We start from the raw sequence: 20,040 nt of genomic DNA, 5'->3' as shown, positions 1-20,040 counted from the left end.
GGTAAAAGTATTTGCACAAAAGAGGAATCTATAGATAAGATCGGGAGCACGTAATTGCTACAGGCCTACACATCTGCTCAGTTACCACTTCTACTCTGTTTCTTTCCCCAGTGAATGTAAGTGGTACTGATGACCTAGAGTGCAACATGGGAATCATGGTGTTCTGATACCCGACTGGCACTAGCCCAGAGAACCTCAGCAGTGTTTGGGCACCCACAAAATAAAAAAACCTGTCAGGGGGTGTGGGGAAGGTGCTGCTGAGCAGGATAGGGATGGGAAGACTTTGGAAATTTATCACTTGGATTTATCTGCAAGCATCATGTGGTGGAAAGAAAGCATGTTAATCTTAGGAGTCAAGAGATAAGGATTCTTGGCTCCAGTTCTGTCATTTTCTAGCTGTGTGACCTTGACCAAGTCACTAAACCATTTTTGAGTTTCCATTGATTTCCTCATCTGTTCACATAGAGATATCCATACACATTACTTAATTCACAAGGCTGTTGTAAGCACCCAATGAGATAATTTGTGACAGGGTCAACCAGTGGACTATGAGATACAGCATTATAGACATGTAAATTACTATTAGTTAATACAGATAGAAAAGATATTATCAACTTATTTCCCTTCCAGTTCTGTGTTTCTATGATTATTAATTTCCTAGAAGGTGCCAGACAACACAGTACACTTACAAAGAGTGCTATATTGGAACACAGGAACCGCGTTCAAATTCTGCCTCTTCTACTTAGTTTGGTGTGAATTTGTGTGATTCACTTGACCTATCTGAGCCTTAGTTTTTCCTCCCCTATAAAATGAAGGAAGTGGACTAGATGAATTCTCAGGTCCCTTCCAGGCTTAAATCCATACTCCTGTGATCCATCCTGCCTAGCAGCTGTATCAAAGTGTCATACCGAGTCACACCTGGAATTCACAAAACACCAGGAAGGATGCTGTGACAATGACTTCACAGGCAATATGAAGTCAGGGGGTAGGGAAGAGGGAGAAGGAAGCAGGGACAGTGAAAATGACAATATACCCCGGTCATGTAAGGTCTCAGGAGTACAATGCAGAGACCATACGGTTCAGTTGCCTCTACTAGCATCAGTGATACCTTGGTAGATGTGGTGTGTCCTCTCATGCTAGAGTAAGGTATGACCCAGGTAAGTACTTCAGTGGACAAAAGCATGGTTCAGGGGCTATAGTCCTAAACTGAGGGTAAGAGACCAGGATTTTGGTCCCAGCTTTGCCACCGACTCCCCGTGTGACTTTAGGCAAGTCATATCTGCTTTCTGGGCCTCAGTTCCCTCCTCTGTAAAGTGAGGGGACTGGATTAAAATGAGCCTTAACACTTCTTTCTAGTTCCATCGTTTCCATGACGTTGTGATCCATTCATGTTTACGATCCTTTTCCACTCCAGAACTCTGCAGAACTATTATTCTCAAAGCTAAGCAGGGCCACTGGCAAGGGCATGAACTAACAAATCGTTCCAGTGCCATAGAAAGGCATACTTGCATTGACAAATGGTAACACAAAGTAGTCAGACTTTGTTTCTCACTGGGGAAAAAAATGTCTAAGATTCCCTGGTTTCCTGCACCCTGTCGACCTCAAATTATGACATTCATTTGTATTGCCAAGGACTCCAGGGTCTGCCATTCTTATTCTGGATGCATGCTCAGCACTGCCAGCCTGCTGGACAGAGGTGGAATGAATTTCTTTTGGCACCAGCCTTTCTCCCTTCACTCTTGACTGGGGGATTGTGGCTGCTGTTTCCATGGCCCTCCTCCTCCTGCATCAGCATGGAGCTATTATTTTGACTCTGACCATCCAGGCTGCTGCACAGCAGAGCTCAACAGGTCCTGGGAACCTCATTGTCCAAAGAAAGGGATTTCTTGGGAATAGAAGCCCAGCATGAAAACCCCAGTATCTTTTCTTAATATCTGCCATCGGCACAATCATGGGAGCATAGGAAACCTGCTCCCAAGAGTTATTTCAAATGAAAAAGTGATGTTTCTTGTTTCCTTTTTTTCTACCACTCTCCCCCATCCCTTCTCTTTCTCTTCTTTGTCCAAACATTTCTCAGGACTGTGACCAGATCCATGTTGATGATGTCTCATCGGATGACAATGGCCAGGATTTGAGGTGGGGAATTTGGGGGGGAAGATCCCTCCTCCCTTCCCCCACTCCCATTCAGTTGTGCACCTTGCTCCTGAAAGGCATCTGTAGGGGTGAGAATGATGGTAGCAATCTGGAAATATTATTTCTCTTACACTTTTTCTGATCATGCACAAGACAATATGACTTCTACCTCGCCTAGTTCTGCAGTCATGAGGACTCCTATTGCCTCCCTCCTCCCAATAACTATCATCTGACATCGCTTTTGTAGTTTGATTTAGTCAGTCAACAAACATTGATTAAGTACCTACTGTGTGGTAGGCATTATGCTAAGTGGTAGGGATACAAAGCAAGACAAAAAATAATCTTGAGAAGCACTCAGTTGTGGCGGGGAGACAACATGCATACAGCTTTGTACAAACAAGATACATGCAGAATAAAGTGGAGATAATCAACAGAGGGAAAACACCAGAATTAGGGTGGATCAGGACAGGCTTCCTATAGATGCTGCAGTTTTAGCTGGAGCATAAAGGAAGGTAGGAGGGGGGAGATGAGGAAGGAGAGAATTCCAGGGATGGTGGACAGCTGGAGAAAATGCCCAGAGTGGAGAGAACGTCTTGAGTGAGGAACAACAAAGAGGCCTGTGTCACTGGATCACAGAATATTAGACGCTCAGATTTGGGGTGTTGATTTAAAAATAATGTCAGTGATGACAACAGTAGCTCATATTTCCATAAAGCATCACAGTTCCAACAGTGCTTTCTTCATGACATCTCTCTGAGGTAGGTAGTATAAGTATTATCTCTATTTTATAGATAAGAAAACTGAGGCTTACAGTGACTTACCTAGGGTCACATGGTAGGATGGTGTAACAGAAAGCGTTCTGGGCCTAGAGTCAGACCACCTGATTTCAAATCCCAGTTCTTCCACTCTCTGTGACATTGAATAAATCACTTCCCCTCTCTGTTCTTCAGTTTCCTCATCTGTTCAATGAATGGATTGGAGTGGGTGATATTCTCAGACACTTTCCAATCTATATCTATACTCCTATGAACTATGAACCAATGAACGTAACTAGTAAGCAGCAAAGCCATGATTAGAATCCAGGTCTTCTGATTCCAAGTATAGCCTTCTCTATTTTACTACCGGTTGCTTTGGAAAATTACTGCTGCCCCAGTGTGAGGGGTTGTAGACGGGGTGGCCCTGAGAGCTCCTTACTAATAGGTTGCTGCATCTCTCCCAACTTGACATCATTGGTAGATTTTTAAATTTCAGATTAAAAATCCCCCAGACTGTAAATGGATAAGGATGAAGCATCCTTCATTGTCTTCACGGATGCCAGCATCAGTTAGAACTGAGCCAGTCCCTTTAAAGAGATAGTAAACTCACAATCTGAATTTGTTATTATTCAAAATCAGGAGGAGTCTGAAAACTATGGCCTGCAGGCCAGATTCTCACCCGTACCCCTTTTGTACAGCCTCAAGCTAAGAGTAGCTTATTTTCATTTCTAAATAAATAAAACTTTATTTTAAAAATGTAAAAAAAAAATTCTTAGTTCCCAGGTCTTCATATAAAAAAGCAGGCCACAGAAGAGTTAGACTGGTGAGAAACAAGTAGGGAAGAACTGGGAGTTATTTAGAGTAAGCCACCAGCTAAGAGATTCAGGATACAGCCAACCTCTGCAACCCCATACCCTAAATGTTTTCTTACAAAGTAGCCCAAGCTGTTCAAACATAGGAAAATTTCCTCTATAGTTAAATAGAGTTTGGTTCCAGGTTGCTTCTCACTCCAGAATACTGTAGTAGAAATAAATGAGTCAGGAAAATGGGTTCTAGTTCCAGTTTCCCCTACTATGTGACCTTGGATAAGTCAGTTCCCCACTCTGAGCCCCAGCTTTTCCCTCTGTAAAGTGAGGGAGTTAGACTCTTCTAACCTCTGGCAATCAGTGGTTTTATGATTCTCACTAAGGAAGCAAAGGAACAGGCACAGGGCCCTGTGAATCTTTGCAGAAGACCCCACATGTAGAAGTGATGCAAGGTCTTGCTGGCTAAAATTTAATCAACCCTTCAAATATTTGTTCTCTGACACCAGCCTTTCCAAAATTAAGACCTGGCAGGAAATAAGGCCTGGTCACCATGCCAAAAGGACTGAGCAAGCCGATGACTTCCAAACTTGTAGAGTTAAATAAAGGAACATTCATCCTTTCCATACTGTCTCCTCATCTGTAAAATAGGGGTCATAATACCTGCTTTGTATTGGTTTGCCGGGGATATTGTGGAGAAGCTACTTTTTTAAGAAAAGCAAAGACTTGGGTTTGGGTCCTTGTTCTGCCCCATGCTGTGTGAATTTGGAGGAATCCCTCCTGCTCTCTGAGCCTCAGTTTCCTGTTTGGTAAAATGTGCATAATTCTCAAACAACAACCTTCCTCACAGAGCTATTATTATGTGGAAATCAGCGCACCATAAAATGTGAGAAAGAACAGGAGAAGTAGTAGTTGTTGTTAGAAGCAGGTCTCCAACTGAAAACAGACAGCAGCAGCTGTTGTTGGAAAATACTTTACACGTGGAATATGTTCCGAAAGTCGTAGGGCAGCTTTTGGAGCACCCCGTAATATCTGATTTGATCTCTAATGAATGATCTAGTTTATTTAACACAACCCTCTTTAAAGGGCATAGCAATACAGCTTAATGACCTATTTCCCAATAAAATGTAATATATATTGTTTATGAAATGCACAGGGGCACTTTCCTCCCTCTGAGATCAGATTCTTTTCAGTGTCTGAGTCCCTTTTATTTAACTAAAGGGTCAAAGATTATGTATTTATTTAATAGAATCTCATGACCACTCATCCCATCAATCTGATCAGCTTGGCAGCTGAGGGGCACAGTGGATAGATGCCTGGGCCTGTCATCAAGGAGACCTGAATTTAAATCCAACCTCCAGCCATTGCTAGCTGTGTGACTCTAGGCAAGTCACTTAGCCTCTGTTTGCCTCAGTTTCCTCATCTATAAAATGGGAACAACAATAGCACCTATCTCCCAGAGCTGTCGTCAGGATCAAATGAGATAATATCTTAGCATAGTGCACTATATAAATGTTACCTATTGTTATTATTATCATTATATTCAGCAGTCACTTATTTAAGATCCAGTCATTCAGGGTCTCTGGGTCCCTTCCTTTTTAGATTTGGTTTTTTTTGTTTTTGTTTTCTTTTTCACGTTTTCCTATCTCACATCAAGCAAAGAGCAGCAAAATGCAAAATTCAGTCTCCCTCAATTTGGATGTGTGGTGAATGCCTCTGGCGGTAGGTGAAGACGCTAGCTGTTATCCTTTAAACTAAGTTTTTGGACTGTCTGTGGTTTGAACCAAATGTACTCTTCCTGGCCTCTTGCAGCTCAGAAGAGTTAGGGCTCTTGCCAAATTTCAAGAGATAGAGCAGGGACGGGGTGGGTGGGTGGGTGTGTGTGTGTGGGAGTGGTGTGGGCCTGATGGGCTAGTTAGGCACCAGCCACACTTCTCAGCACTATTTATTTGTAAAGGCATCTTCCGCAATAAAGCTACTTTTAACACTGAGAGTTGTAAAAACAAACAATTTAGTGGGGGAAAAAAAAAACAACTCACTCTATGACCTTTTGCTTCATTTTTTTAATCCTGTTTGGCAGTATGGTGTAATATGTAGTGTGGTATGGTGGGAAAATCATTGGACTGAGAACCACAGGAGCTTAATAGGAGACCTTAACTAAAACTGTATTTCAATATAATTGGTTTCCTTTATAATCCAGTGTATTTTATTATTCTAAGAAGGGGAGACCATAGAGGCTTTATCAGGCCGCCTAAGGGGGTGGCCCATGACACAAAAAAGGGGAAGAACCCCTCGGCTAGATAGATCTCTAAGGTCCCTTCTGGCTCTGACATTCTGTGACTCTGATTTTCACGGAAGAAAATCCATGATTTAACCTTCCTCTTTAGAACTTTTCCTTGTGGATTTCATCATCGCCACCTTTCATCTCCCTTGGCTTAGATTTTGCCATAGTCTCAGAAACCCAAAGTTTATGTCCCTTTCTAGAGCAAAATCAGTGACTGGTTTAAAAATATCTCTATTGTCATGCTCTGGACCTGAGGTGTCCTGCAGCAAGCTCATTGCTTCACCAGCCATATGTCAGCCTGTTCTTGGCTCATTAACATCCATCACCAAGGCCTCTTCCCAGAGAAAGCCCCAGCCAAGAGGCCTGTGTCTGTTCAGAGTAACACTAACCATGTGCAGGGAATATTTGAGGAGCACGCACACTGCTTGCCAGCATTTGATATGTCCGCCAGTTTCACAGGGAAACTGATTTCATTGTTCACGCTCAATAAATTCATGATCGTCCTTCTGAGTAAGAAAGAAATTATGCTGGAAAGGGGTGTGTCACTGATTCCGGGCCCTAAATCTGTTATGGTCACATCATACCTTGGTGGGGGAATAAGGTGTAAAGGAAAGGTTTTTGTCCCCTAGAGAATCCGGTGCACTGACCGTTGCCCTCTTTACAAAAAAATAAACCAGAGGGTATTGAAGAGAAGGAAAGAGTTTCCCTGGGCCATGTGAAGACTCTTTCCTTCTCCCTTCACATCCACACCTGTCACTTAGTTGTTATTTTCATTTCTCCTGCTTAATTGTTCCTAGAACCCAGTTCTTAACTTGGGATCCATGAATAAATTTTACAAATTCTTTATTCCATGAATTAATTTTTTAAAAAAGAAATGAAAAAAGAACTTAGAGAAGAAAGAAAAAATTGCATCTTTATTTTTAGTAGCCTCTAACTAAAATGTAGTCTTTCATTCAATTATTTCAAAGCATTACTCTGAGAAGGGATCTATAGACTTTATCAGACTGCCAAGGGGCTGGGGGGGAGGTCAGCTTCTTCTGACCTTTGGAGCCTTACTAACATTAACCTTCCCATGTCTTTTTGCTCTCTCTTCCCTACCCTCATCTCCCCAACCCCATGTGCCCTTCCCTTCCTTTCCACAGTACATATAACTTCTCAGCAGACGGTTTTCATAGTTCAGCAGCAGGGGCCAACCTGTGTCTGGGCTCTGGAGTTCACGGGGGAGTTGACTGGATGAGGAAGTTGGCATTCCGCTATCGGCGAGTGAAGGAGATGTACAATACATACAAGAATAATGTTGGGGGTGAGTGGGCCTGGGGAGGAAGGGAGGCTAAGTCTGTCCTGACAGAAGCCATGAGAGGGTACAAAGAGAAGAGACTGAATCCTCATCTGCCATTCCACTAACTCACCTTGGGAGTCAGTTCACGCCTTGTGGGGTGGGGAGAGGACTGCCTGGCCTACAGTAAGTGATGGTTTGGACCAAAGGTATGTGAAAGTGCCACCTTGAAAAGTTGAAAGCATAGGAAGAATTGTTGTTTCTCATTAGAAAAAAAGACATCCTAGCTTCCCTTATTCATAAATTGAGCGAATGTTTATTAAGCACCTACTGGGTGTAGAGCACTGTGCCAGGTGCTAGGGGAAATGCAGGGTTTAGATGAGGTACTATCCCATTTCTCAGTCTACTAGGTCTGAGAGGGTAAGACAACTCCAAGAAGTGTCAATGTCTTACCATCTGCTTCCTGGTGATTCTTAGGGATATTTCTGACTGGAGATCTACTTTAATATCATCACCTGTTTGGCTGATTTTAAACATCAAGTGTTTGAAAAAGGAAACACCAAACTTTTACAAAAGAGACCTGCCTTCCACCCATCAAACACCTTTCTCTCTTCATGGTTTGGTCCTTGGATCACTGGACCAATCAAGTTCCTATCACAGCCTTTCAGGCAGAAAATTAGCCTGTCCCTCATGGGGTGGAGATCTGGGAAAGGCTGCCAGAGGAAATGACTCCTTGGTGTACGGTGACCCTAAATGTCACCTACCTGTGCTTACCAAAAGAGACTAACTCATAAAACTGAACCTGAAGTCAGTTAATACATATGTGATCCACCTTCCCTTCCTTGATGCCTCAGTTTCTTTATCTGTAACATGAAGACATTGAACTAGATGACCTCTAAGATTCTTTCCAGCTGTCAAATTTGATGCTCTCCTATGAATGAGACTTGACTAGTGGATTTGCCAGCATTAGCAGTAGATTAGGAGGGGAAGATATAACCACATCCTCAGTCAACCCTGCCTGTTATCCTAGCATGATCAGAGTAAGTGGAGGCAGCTTTAGGCACACAGATCAGGTAACTCACTGTAGATGTAACTGGCTTCGTAGAACTTTGGCCAAACTTGGAGATTTCTTGCCCTTGGCTGCAAGACCAAGTTTTATGAGACACTCACTTTATGTTATATCCATTCTGAGTTCTGTATTAGAAGGAACATCATTGATAAGCTCAAGAAAGTCCAGATGAGGGTGGCAGGGCTAGTGAGGACTTACAACCACGCGTCCTGTGAGGATTGCATAAGGCCGCCTAGTCTGGTGACGCAGCCGCGGGATTTGGGCTCAGAATACCGGTGTGCTTGCAGAAATCTCTTACCCTCTCGGAGCTCCACTTTCCTCCTTTATAAAACAATAATGATAACAGCTAGCCCTTGCCTAGTGCTTTAAGGTTTACAAAGAGCATTATAAATCTTACCTGTTATCTTTTCTTATCTCCACAACGACCTGGGAGCTAGGCAGAGTTATTATCCAATAAAAATGGACTTGCCAGAGTCACGCAGCTAGTAAGTGTTTGAGGTGTAACTTGAACTCTGGTCTTCCTGACCCCAGGTCCGTGGAGCCATCTAGCTGCCTCATAAAATGAGGGTGCATAGGTTCCTAAAGTGGGTAATACTACCCCCAGGGGTGCTGGAATGATGCATGGGGGGCAGTAGTAGCCTCAGGCACAACTGGGGGGCATTGAATAAAAATAAGGGTTAACCTAACTCAACCCCAGGAGGGCACTGAGTAGTTTTTTTAGAGGTAGCAGTAGACCAAATAAGTTTGGGAACCTCTGAACTGGATGATTTCTAGGACCCCTTCCAATCAAAATCCTACGAACTAGGGGTGTGGAGCCTGGAGAAGAGGAGGCTTAGGACCTGGTCCCTATCTTCCTACATCTAACAGTGGGAAAGCAGGACTAGATTTGTCCTATGTCCTCAAAGATCAGGGCCAGTGAAGGGGTGGCAAATGTTATAGGGAAGCCAACTTTAGCTAAGTAATGAATCAATCTATAAACATCCTTTGTAACTTTCTGGCAACCAGAGCTGTCTGATAATGAAATGGGTTCCTTCATAAAACAGTGAGTTGCCAGTCTCTAGGTGGTGTTTAAGCAGAGGATGGATGAGGCTTTATACTTTATACTTTGATTGGGGGTTAAACCAGATGACCTTTTAGGCCCCTTCCAACTCTGCCCTTATCCTATTGAGGGGATAGAGAGCTGGAAGAGTAGAGGGAAGGATTCTGGAATTTGTTACTTGCCATGAACTGCAGTCTGTTTTGCCTTGAACCACCGGGTCCTCCCAGAAGGTCCCCTAAGCTCCAGGAAATACCCTGGTCCTCTGTCAGTACCGCTTAATTTTCACATAAGCTGAGGGGAAATTACCAGAGGTGTCATTCTTGGGCCATGGGTATTGTTAACAACTGATGGGATACAGAGTTGAGCAGGCAGGCCTTTGCGCAGGCTGGTGTTACAGCAGTGTGGAGTGGGTTTAGGAGTAGGAGACCAAGTCCTGTGGTGGGTGGCCTCCTGTGGGTCCCTGGGAGCCCCTGGGCAAGGCAGAGTGAATGCATGCATCAGGAAAAGGAGCAGACATCTGGGAAGAGAAAGGAAAGTGTGACTGTGTTGGAGGATAATAGAAGCAGCTTAAAAGTCACACCTTTGAGAGGAAGTGATTCAGAGGCATGATGGAAGGAGAGAGAAAGAGCCAAGACTGGAAGCAGGAAGACTTGAACGAACTTTGGGTGGGTGGGTGGGCGAGGAAAAGAAGCCCAACAGCATGTCAGGAACTACAGGAGCCCGAGTCATTACCACCACTTGGACTCCACTTATGCTTGACGTCCTCTTTGTGTGAGAGCCTTAGAGTAGGTGCTGTAAGACAGCGCAAAAGAAATGGAGCTCAGGACAAAGGCATTATGGTCTCCTGGAAGCTCTGCACTAAGATTCAGGAGACTTGGCTTATTTGTGTGACTGTGAGCTCTTTACCTCTCTCAGAATTCGATCTTCCATCAAATGAAAGGACACGTAAACCTCTGTAATGCTAATACAGCATGGCCCTCACCCTGCAGGAGTTTAGTCAGTTTGATTAGGCTTCAGAATAAAGAGACCCTGGATTTTATTCCTAGCTCTACTACAGAATTCACTAGGTGACCTTGGACAAATCACTGCCTCTCGAACCTCAGTTTTCTCATCTATAAAGTGGGAGATGGAGGAGGGAGGATTTAGATCCTTAGAATCCTCCCTCCAAAATCCTCCATCTCTGTAGAAAGATGGGACTGTTATGAGGTCACAGAGAACAATGAATATTGAGAGCCATCTGCATGGAGGTAAGCAATGTCCATAAGGTCAGAGGGAAAAGTAGCATCCTCATCCCAGTGGACTCCAATATGGAAGAATTCAGTTGGAGACTGAAAGCTGAGCATCTGTGGGCAGTGATAGAATCTTAGAACTATAAAGCTGGAAGGAACTTTGGAGCTCATTTTCATTTAATTTTCTCAGGGTTAGGCCAGTCTGTTTCCCCTTGCCCCAGATGTTCCCCAGGATGATTAATGACATCAGTGCCTTTTCCCCTTGCCTCCAGGTTTGATAGGGGCTCCCAAAAGAGAAACTTGGCTGCAGCTAAGAGCAGAACTTGAGGCCTTGACAGACCTCTGGTTGACGCACGCCCTCAAGGCGCTGAATTTAATACATTCCCGGTAAGTACAGTGGGGAAATGACTAAAGGGCTTCCTCTGTTCTTTGTGCCCCAGAGCTTCCTCAGAGCAAAAGACGTTGGCTCCTAGATTAGGATTTGACCAACTGCAAGTATAGGAGACTGGGAATAATGAGGTTTGGGGACATTCATCCTGCAAGGGTTGGCTTGGCTGCTGGGTAATTAATTTTCTCAACCACCCCTCAGTCAATGAAGACAGGTTGAAAGAGTGTGCATCAGTAGGGGAAAACATCCCATTAATGAAATCCCAGACATCTGGAAGGATTGAAATACTCTTGGTATTAGACTGACCCAAAGGTGTCCTGGTAAATGTTTTAACAACCAGTTCTCAATAAAAAAATGTATCTGTGACTCACTCTTAAGGTTAATCTGTATTATTAACATTTTTGCCATCAATTTCTTATGTCTAGACAATCAACAAAATAATAAGTCAAGCTGTTATGTTTAACCATTGCTGATTTCCAGAGTTTAAGGGCTCACACTAAAGATTTAATAACCAGCTTTCTCACACCGATACAGCTCACTGGACCTCCTTGTCAAACAGGCTATATCTGGTAACATCAGGGTCACTTGAGGGTGATATACTAGAAACTTGTTACCCGGGCTGTGTTCAATCTCCTATTTTGGGATACTTCTCCAGAATACCATGCACCTACTCTGTCCTCCCCACCCTCATCTGATGTTGCAAAAAACAAAATCCAGCCTCAGTCCCTCTAATTTTTTTTAACTACTGTTCTTGTTTGTTTTCCAGGCCTAATTGTGTCAATGTGCTGGTTACCACCACTCAGCTCATCCCTGCCCTAGCTAAAGTCTTACTGTATGGATTGGGCACAGTCTTCCCTATTGAAAATATCTACAGTGCAACCAAGACAGGTCAGAGCAGTCAGGAAGTTAGGACTACTCAGTGACAGAAGTATAGGCACTTCCTCCTATGACAGGGGTGGGAAGGGAAAGGGACAGCACTGGGGAGACATAAACTGGGGACTGTTCTACAGAACAGCAGCTTGGAGGCAGAAACTAAAGACTGTGATTCTGTCCCTGTCAAACACACACTGCTAGTTAGCACCCACCCACGTTTCTCACCTCTTCTTCCAGAGTCTCCAAAAGTAAAATCTGGTCCATTGGTTACGAACTTGTAGGACAGAGCAGATTTGGGGAACACTTAACTAAGAGTGAATACCCCCAAGAAAGTGGTGATTATGAGTTATCCATTTGGGGAGCCCAGTGATTATCAGGTCAGTGTCTGGCTTGAAAATGGAATTCAGGACACCTGCCTCTCAGCGAATTGTATTGACTCCGACTAGGACTGTCATCTGTGAGGGGCCTCAGGGATCAGGGCTTCATTTCAGGGCAAAGAGAACCAAAAGCCTGGATGCCTTGGCTAAGGTCACACCCTGAGTGTAGCTGCAGTTAGGGCTGGAATTCAGACCCAGTGTGCTTTCTCCTGTACCATTCCAACAGGGGCATCCACCAGATGAGGTGGTCCAGGGTCCATTGAGACCCTCCCAGACATCCAGGAAGATAGGAAACCGGGAAGGATTGTCACGTAGGGTAGGGAAAGGGAAAGGCCTCTAGGTAGAGCCCTTGTCACTAACTGGTGACTTCTTGGTCTGCAGGAAAGGAGAGCTGCTTTGAAAGGATAATGCAGAGGTTCGGAAGAAAAGCAGTCTATATTGTAATAGGAGATGGAGTCGAGGAGGAGCAAGGAGCAAAGAAGGTATGTAGACATTTTCTGTCTCTGTGGACCTCACCCCTCTGCCATGGTGGCACTGGCGGCTCCGGGATAAGGGGGAGGGGTGTGTGTGTGTGTGTGTGTGTGTCTGTGTCTGTGTCTGTGTGTGTCTGTGTGTCTGTGTGTCTGTGTGTGTCTGTGTGTGTGGTTTGGTTTTTTACCTCGACTCTGTGACTAGACTTCAGTTGCTGCACTGACTTCCCCAGGCTCAGCATGGTTGGGATCTCTGTTTCCCAGGCTCTTGCTTCACTGCTCTTTTCCCATTTGTAAATCGTAGAAGCATCCTGAGTAATTTCCTATTCTAAATCCCTTCTCCAGGCCACTGATAACCACTGCGTTGGTTGAGGAATGCCTCCCCCTTGAGCCCAGCTCCGCTTTCTTGGGGGTGGGCTTCCTCTTTGTATATCACATGTTCCAGGGACTGTTCCCAGTTAATAAAGACAGCATTAAGCTCATGAAAAAGTAAAACCCCATTTCTGTGATCTCAGACTACCAAGTAGGGGAGACATGGGGGCCTGCCGAGTTCTTAGAAGGAAAAAACCGACAGCTGAATTCCCAGGATCCCAGTCACTCCAGCCAAGCCTCCCCCTCCCTCTGCCTGCCCTAGTCCAGGCTGGGAAATATTACTGCCGATGCCATGGAGCTTAGTAACAAGGCCCACTTGTGTTTCACCTTCAAGTTTCTGCTCCCCCCAATGGGCAGTTTATTGAAGTAAAGGAAACCCAAAACAAGAAATGACTTGCATACCCCAAAGGAGCCTGCACTGGGGAAACACTGGGAATACAGAATTAATTAGGGTCTTGTAAAGAGGCTGTTCAGGGAAGCAGGTTGGTGCAGTGGGTAGAGCCTAGAGACAGGAAGACTCATCTTTTTGAGTTCAGATCCAACTAAATGGATGCCCACTATCATTAGCTGAGTTAAGTTAGCCCCGGAAGCAGGGGACTTAATTACATCAGTCAATCAGCAGGCTTTTATTTATTAAGCACCTCTGCCAGGCCCTAGGATAACCAATACAAAAGTGAGAAATCCTGCCCCCAAGAAGCTTCGATGTTAGAAGATGCTCATGGTATTTGATGAATAAAAATCAAACTAAAATGCAAACCGGGCAGCCTTAGCAAAGGCTCTTAAAGGAAATCCTGCTTTGTACGGGGGGAACTAAATGTAACAAGGTTTGCTTTCCTGAAAGGCAGAAAGGGTAGAAAATCTGCGGGATTCACAAGGGTCAGAGCAAGCCAGGCTGTGCTGTGTGTGCGTGAAGTGTGCGTGACCTTTGCTGGAGTCTGGTGCGGACTAGAGACCCCTTTCTCAGAATAATGTTTTTAAATGCATAAAATAAAAGTACTCAGGGTTACAAAATTTAATGAAAATCAAAATATTTGTGTTTTCCCATTCAAGCTCACAGCTTCCCTCAAACTCATGTAAGAGCTCCTGGCGCAGATAAGTCTCTGGATGCTAGTGGGTCATTAAGAGAAGCTACAGCTATGAAGACCATGACACTCTGGAGCCCATTTCCTGGTGCTCCTGGCTTCTCACAAACCCCATCAGGAAGAGAGTTCTGGGTTCTGGGCTGCCCTGACCTAGTGGGAAGGGTACACTTTGGCTGTTGGGATAAATGTGTGTATTTTGGAGTAGGGAGGTTAGCCCTGAGAGGGGAAGGAAGTGAAATGCTGGAGGGAGAATGTTCTTCCTGAAAATCTCTTTCTTTGTCTCTCTGTCTCTCTCCTGCACTCCCTCCCTCTCCCTCTCTCCTTCACTGCCTCTCTCCTTCATTCTCTCTGTCTCTCTGTCTGTCTGTCTGTCTCTCTCTCTCTCTCCCTCCCTCCCCTTTCCCTCTTTCATTGTGGAAGCAGAGCAGTTGTTCCCAGATCTGGGCTTCAGGGGCACAACCAAAGCCCCACCTACTAGCAGGGGGCAAATTCCACAGGGCAGCAGAACCACAGCTCTACCAAGAGCCCTCTTTGCTCCCACTGCTTTTGAAATGAAGCGCTCTGCCCCATTAGTGGGAAAAGCTACTTGCAAAGGCCTGCCATGGCCTTGTGATTGATGGGAGTCATTAGTTCAGGCTGCTGTACACCTGAGCTGTATAAAATATGAGGAAGGGAAGAGAGGCTTGCAGTGTTTCTGCTGACAGCGTTGATAATATCTCAATTTTAGTGGGTCATTTTTCTCCTCCTCTCCACAAGTGATAAATCCAGCTGAGTTCAGAAGCCATCAAAGAACCAAGGCTGCAGAAGGAGGGGCCTTCTTCATCCTCTTCCTTATCCACCTTCACTGCACCCCCCTCCCCAACAACAACAGAAAAAGAAATCTAAATCGAAGGGATTCACTCAAATGGCTCTCCAGTTGGAGCCTGTGTAATGGCACTATGTTCACTGCCTAGAGTTGGGGAATTGTAGTTTTCCCGGAGAAGCCAGGAGCTAGCAAGATCGTCTGGAGGACAAATAACACAGAACTGTCCCTTTACTAGAATGCCTGTCAGTCTTAGTGGAGGAGCTAGTGCTTGAGGAGGGAGGGAGGGAAGGATGAATGGAGGGCCTGGAGATATTCACTTTGTTCATGTTTGTACTGGGAGGCCTTGAAGAAGCGGAATGGGATTTTAAAAAAGGACTGAACCTGTGATTTCTTTAGTATGGGAAACTCCCTACCAGACTGGTACCTTCCTAGCAGCTTACAGTCTTAAAATTGAGTTGCTTGCAGCACTGAGAAATTAAGTTGATTTCCTAGGTTACACAGCCAGTATTTGTCAGAAGTGAGAGCTGAATCTGGATCTTTCTGGCTCTAAGACCACCTGTCCCTCCACTGGCTAGAGGAAGGTGTGTTATCGTTTCTACCTAAGGAGGACAGTATTGGACCACCATCACTAAGATTTTGCTTTTGGATAGTTTTTCTACCAGTGAAGATGGTTTTGCATTGTGACCCATAGGAATCCAAATCCAGGATGGATCCCCTTGAGCTTAGCCTGATTAATAGTCATCTAATCAATCATTAATGACTTTATTAATAAACTTGGCAAGTAATTCAGGTATATGCAAAATAATTATGAGGCATTTGGGGGAGAAGGCTCATTTAGGGGATGGCCTTGGAGCTGAACTGAGAAGCAGAGGTGAAGAAGGATAGTATTCCAGACATGTGAGGGCCACCTATGCAAAAGCATGGAGATGGGAAATGGCCTTGAGACCACTGTGGGAGATATTTACTGGAAAATTCCTTGGCCTCATCTAGCATCTACTTGAATTAATTAGATTCAGAATAATGTTAATATAAAGGCCAAATAGACATCACTGGTAGGAGATGTTTAGCTGAAAAGGCCAGTGTCCTGACTGCCCTTTGCCAAAAACTCAGCTTATCACCTCCATTTCCTAGCTCAGAAGAAGGATACCCATAGGAAATTCTCCATCTGAGAAGGAATGGCAGAACTCCATCTCAAGAACCCTATTCTGCTTTTAGGCCTCATTTCAGACCACTGCATGAACCATCCACAAAGTTCAAAGACTTCAAGCGCATTGTGGATGTGTAGAAGAAAAAGACAAAAAAATCCTGCAGGGACCTAAGTGAGATGAGGGTCCCTGCAGCCAGGAAAATCAGCAGTCTCAGAGCCAGAGCTGCATCTGACTAGGGGGCATAACCCAGTCAAAATTGAAATAAAAATTGGAAGTGTGACCTTCCCACCCACCACTACAACCACCACCACTGACCCTGCCAGGAGCATCAGTGACGTTAGAAAGACTCTCAGCTTGGCCAAACTTTGGCAAATGTTTTTCCCTGGGGATGGAGGAAAAAGAACCCTTCCTCCAAGCTTGTCCCTTGGACCTTAAAGCATTCTAGTCTGGGTTGCCCTGTGTCCACCTCTGCTAGGGAGACTCTGCTTTGAATCAAAGGAAAAGGATTAGCATTTATTAGTCATTTTATTATCCAGAGGCTTCTCACAAACACCCAGACTCGGTGTAATATTTACCACTTGTTTCTCAGTTTCTGTGTTTTCCTTCATTTAGAAGGATGTGTAGCTCTGCATGTTAACATGTATCTATGTACACATATCCGTAGGCCACAGCCCCCGTGTGGCCTCTCAGGGCATATAAACCATGTCCCCAGATTTAATGAGACACAGTGTGGTGAGGTAAGGGGGCAGCAGTGAATAAGCACATAGCTCGGCATCATCATCGGCGTTCCCTGGATTTATCTGGTTATTGTAGAGTTAAGTCACTACTCAAACAGGAAAGGTCTGGATGAGGTCGGGCTGTAGTTGTCACTCCCCTCTGGGGAGAAGGATTTCTTGTTTCTTCCTACAAACTGAACTGGGGTTATCAGCAGTGTTGGAAAACATGTATGCTCTTAATGGAAAAAAAAACAAAACTTTCTGTTGAAAATGAGGCCGCAGCTCCCTGAAGGATTATAGATTCATATTTTGACCTAGAAAGATTAGTAGAGGTCCCAGATCCAACCCTAATTTTAGAGAGAAAGTAAAGGATAAAAGGGAAGCCAGGTGGCACGTTGGATAGAACACCAGGTCTGGAGTCAGGAAGACTGACTCCAAATCCTGAGTCCAAATTTGGCCTTAGACATTTATTAGCTGCATGACCCTGGTCAAGTCACTTAACCCTGTTTGTCTCAGTTCTTTCATCTGGAAAATGAGCTGGAGAAGGAAATGGCAAAGCACTCCAGTATCTCTGCCAAGAAAATCCCAGATGGGGTCATGAAGAATTGGACACAACTGAAATGACTGAAAAGCAACAAAAAATAAAAGATAAAACATGAACACGCAGGTGAAAGGATTTGCCTGTCTTTACCCAGCTAGTAAGTGACAAACAAGGATTTGAACCCAGGTCCTCTGACTCTTTGCACCATGCCTTGCTTAGGGAGGGATGAAGAATCTTGGAGTTTGAAGGGACCTAGAGGTCAACTTGTCCAACTTCCATACCTGAAGAATGAATCTCATCTCCAGCATCCTGAGGAGTACTCCTCCAGGCTCTTGCTTTAATTGTTCTGGGGACAGAAAAGTCATTAATAATAATAATGGGTAGCTTTTATATAGCACATTAAAGTTTGCAAAGTGCTATACATATGTCTTCTCACTTGCTCCTCACAATGCTCTGGGAGGTAAGTGCGATTATCCCCTTTAAAGTTGAGGAAACTGAGGCAGACAAAAATTAAATGACTTGCCCAGGGTCATGTAGCTAGTAAGTGTCTGAAGTGGGATTTGAATTCAGGTCTTTGCGCCTCCAGGTACATTGAACCACTTAGCAGAGATACTGAAGCGGCTTGCCATGACCTTCTCCAGCTCAGACGGAGGAAAATGAGTCAGACAGGGTTAAGGATTTGCCCAGGGTCATATAGCTAGGAACTGTCTGAGGTCATATTTGGACTCGGGAAGATGAGTCTTCCCTGATTCCAGGCCGGGTACTCTTATCTACTTAACTACTTAGCTGCCACCTTGCCCATTAGGACCTTAAAATTTAGTTTAGTTAAAATCTAAAATTCTCCTCTGGGACAGCTATAACAGTTAAAATGTTTTTCCTATTATTAATGTGAAATCTTTCTTCCTGTAACTTCCACCCACCCACCCACTGGTGCTCCTTTCTCTTCTGTGAGAGCAAATAGAAAATTCCTCTATAACATTTCTGATATTGGGGGATAACTGCCGTCCCTCATCTAAGGCTTCCCTTCTTCAAATTGAATGCCCTGAGTCCATTTTTCAGAAGTTCACAGATTTAGAGCCAGAAGGGACTTCAGAGGCTTCCTAATCCCCAGTCTGAAGGTGCCTTCACTTCCATCTCCCTCCCCATACTGGTTGCCTTTTCTAGATTGGCTGCAGTCTCTCATCAAAAATGTTTCACTTCTCAGAAGCCCCACTGCTTCCCTCTCTCCCTGTGCCACCTCTAGCCAAAAATAAATAAATATGTGTATTTGTGAGAGAAAGGGAAAAAAACCTTCTTTAGAGGAAGTTTTGAGGAGGTCTCCAGGGAGGGTGGTGATGCCTGAATGCTTTTGTGGCCCTCCCCCCATTGGCTCAGAACTGAGTAGGCTGGCTTGGGAATCATGGGCATGACCACAGGCTCCATCTGTCCCTTGGTCCCCAGGGCCTGGCCAGCAGCTTGTTTGGCATAAGCTGTGTAGTGAGCTAACCCTCCTGTCTTTGTTTTCAGTCAAGATTAGGAGTGCATCCCTGCTCTTTTAGCCTTATTTCTTCTGTTATTATTATCACTAATATCATCAGGGATGTTGGTGATGTCCTCCTTTTCCCATGGCTGAAAGGGGTAACTGGAGGGTCCTTCTACATAGCTGCCCTGGCTTTCTTCATGTCTGGGACATTTACAGTTGTTCACATCTTTCTGGCTAGACCCAGAATTATAATAATCCAAGCCTGATGGGTCAGTAATTGGGGATATTAAAAGGGAGAGTCCTACCTAGTTCCTTGAAGGCATGGTTTATATCTACTCCTCCTCTAAATCCTCTATGACATGATCCTTGGGCTTTTGGCTGTACTGGCTATGGCTGCATTCATGATTTAAATTTCTCTCTTTTCTCCCATACCTCCCCCCAAAACGCACACACTGACCTTGTAAAGAGGTATTCATCCTTTTCCCCATGTCTGTCCTTCTAGAAACAAGATGTCCCTTTCTGACCCTCTGCAAATATCTGTCCAGATTGATTAATGGGCAAATCAGTGAGTGATAGAAAACAGAGTAAGCCTGTTTAGACCATTTGGTACAACCGAAGAATGAACAGATGGATGGATAGATGAAAAAGCATTTATTAAGCACTTATTGTATGTAAAACACTGTACTACGTATATAACCTATATCAAATTGCTTGCCTTCTGGCGGCAGGGAGCTGGGGGGTGGATTCTGGGACTCAATCTTTTTTATAAAGAATGTTAAAATTGTTTTTTCCTGTAATTGGAAAAAAATAATTAAATTTAAAAACACTGTACTAAGTGCTAGAGATACAAAGAGAAAAGTAAGCCTGTCCCTGTTCTCAGAGTGGTCCTTAGATCACAATGCATCTTCTTTAATATTATTTCTGCTGGTAAAATCACTTCCTGTGCTTGGCACAACAGCTGGCATATGGTAGACTTTAATAAGTGTTTACTGATTGATTAACTTATATCCGTTTCTGACGTTGAGTCATTAGACAGTGCCAAGGCTTTGGGTGGCATGAAGAGATGATCTCTGAGGTGCCTTCCACTCCTAAATCTAGGGCCATCTGACTCCCTGATTTCCAGCTCTGAAATTCACCTGATCTAAAAGATGCTGCCAAGGCCCACCTTGACTAAAGATCAAAGGCAGCCCTAATGTGTCCTGAAGGTATTGGTGGGAG

At 44.3% G+C, this 20,040-nt stretch overlaps 1 protein-coding gene across 2 annotated transcripts in view; it reads left to right on the top strand.

The window, feature by feature from the left end:
- The window catches only part of EYA2 (EYA transcriptional coactivator and phosphatase 2), a 234,710-nt gene that overhangs the window by 212,385 nt on the left and 2,285 nt on the right, over positions 1 to 20,040 (top strand). For both annotated transcript variants that reach the window (XM_072633655.1, XM_072633654.1), the window contains exons 11-15: positions 2,078 to 2,136; positions 7,118 to 7,278; positions 10,861 to 10,975; positions 11,743 to 11,864; positions 12,608 to 12,708. In XM_072633655.1, coding sequence (XP_072489756.1) covers positions 2,078 to 2,136; positions 7,118 to 7,278; positions 10,861 to 10,975; positions 11,743 to 11,864; positions 12,608 to 12,708 — 558 coding nt within the window. The remainder of the gene's footprint in view (positions 1 to 2,077; positions 2,137 to 7,117; positions 7,279 to 10,860; positions 10,976 to 11,742; positions 11,865 to 12,607; positions 12,709 to 20,040) is intronic.

Source organism: Notamacropus eugenii, chromosome 1 (genome assembly GCF_028372415.1).
Source record: "Notamacropus eugenii isolate mMacEug1 chromosome 1, mMacEug1.pri_v2, whole genome shotgun sequence".
Taxonomy (NCBI): Eukaryota; Metazoa; Chordata; class Mammalia; order Diprotodontia; family Macropodidae; genus Notamacropus; species Notamacropus eugenii.
Note: the sequence above shows the minus strand (reverse complement) of the source record. Positions and strands in the feature narration are given on the sequence as shown.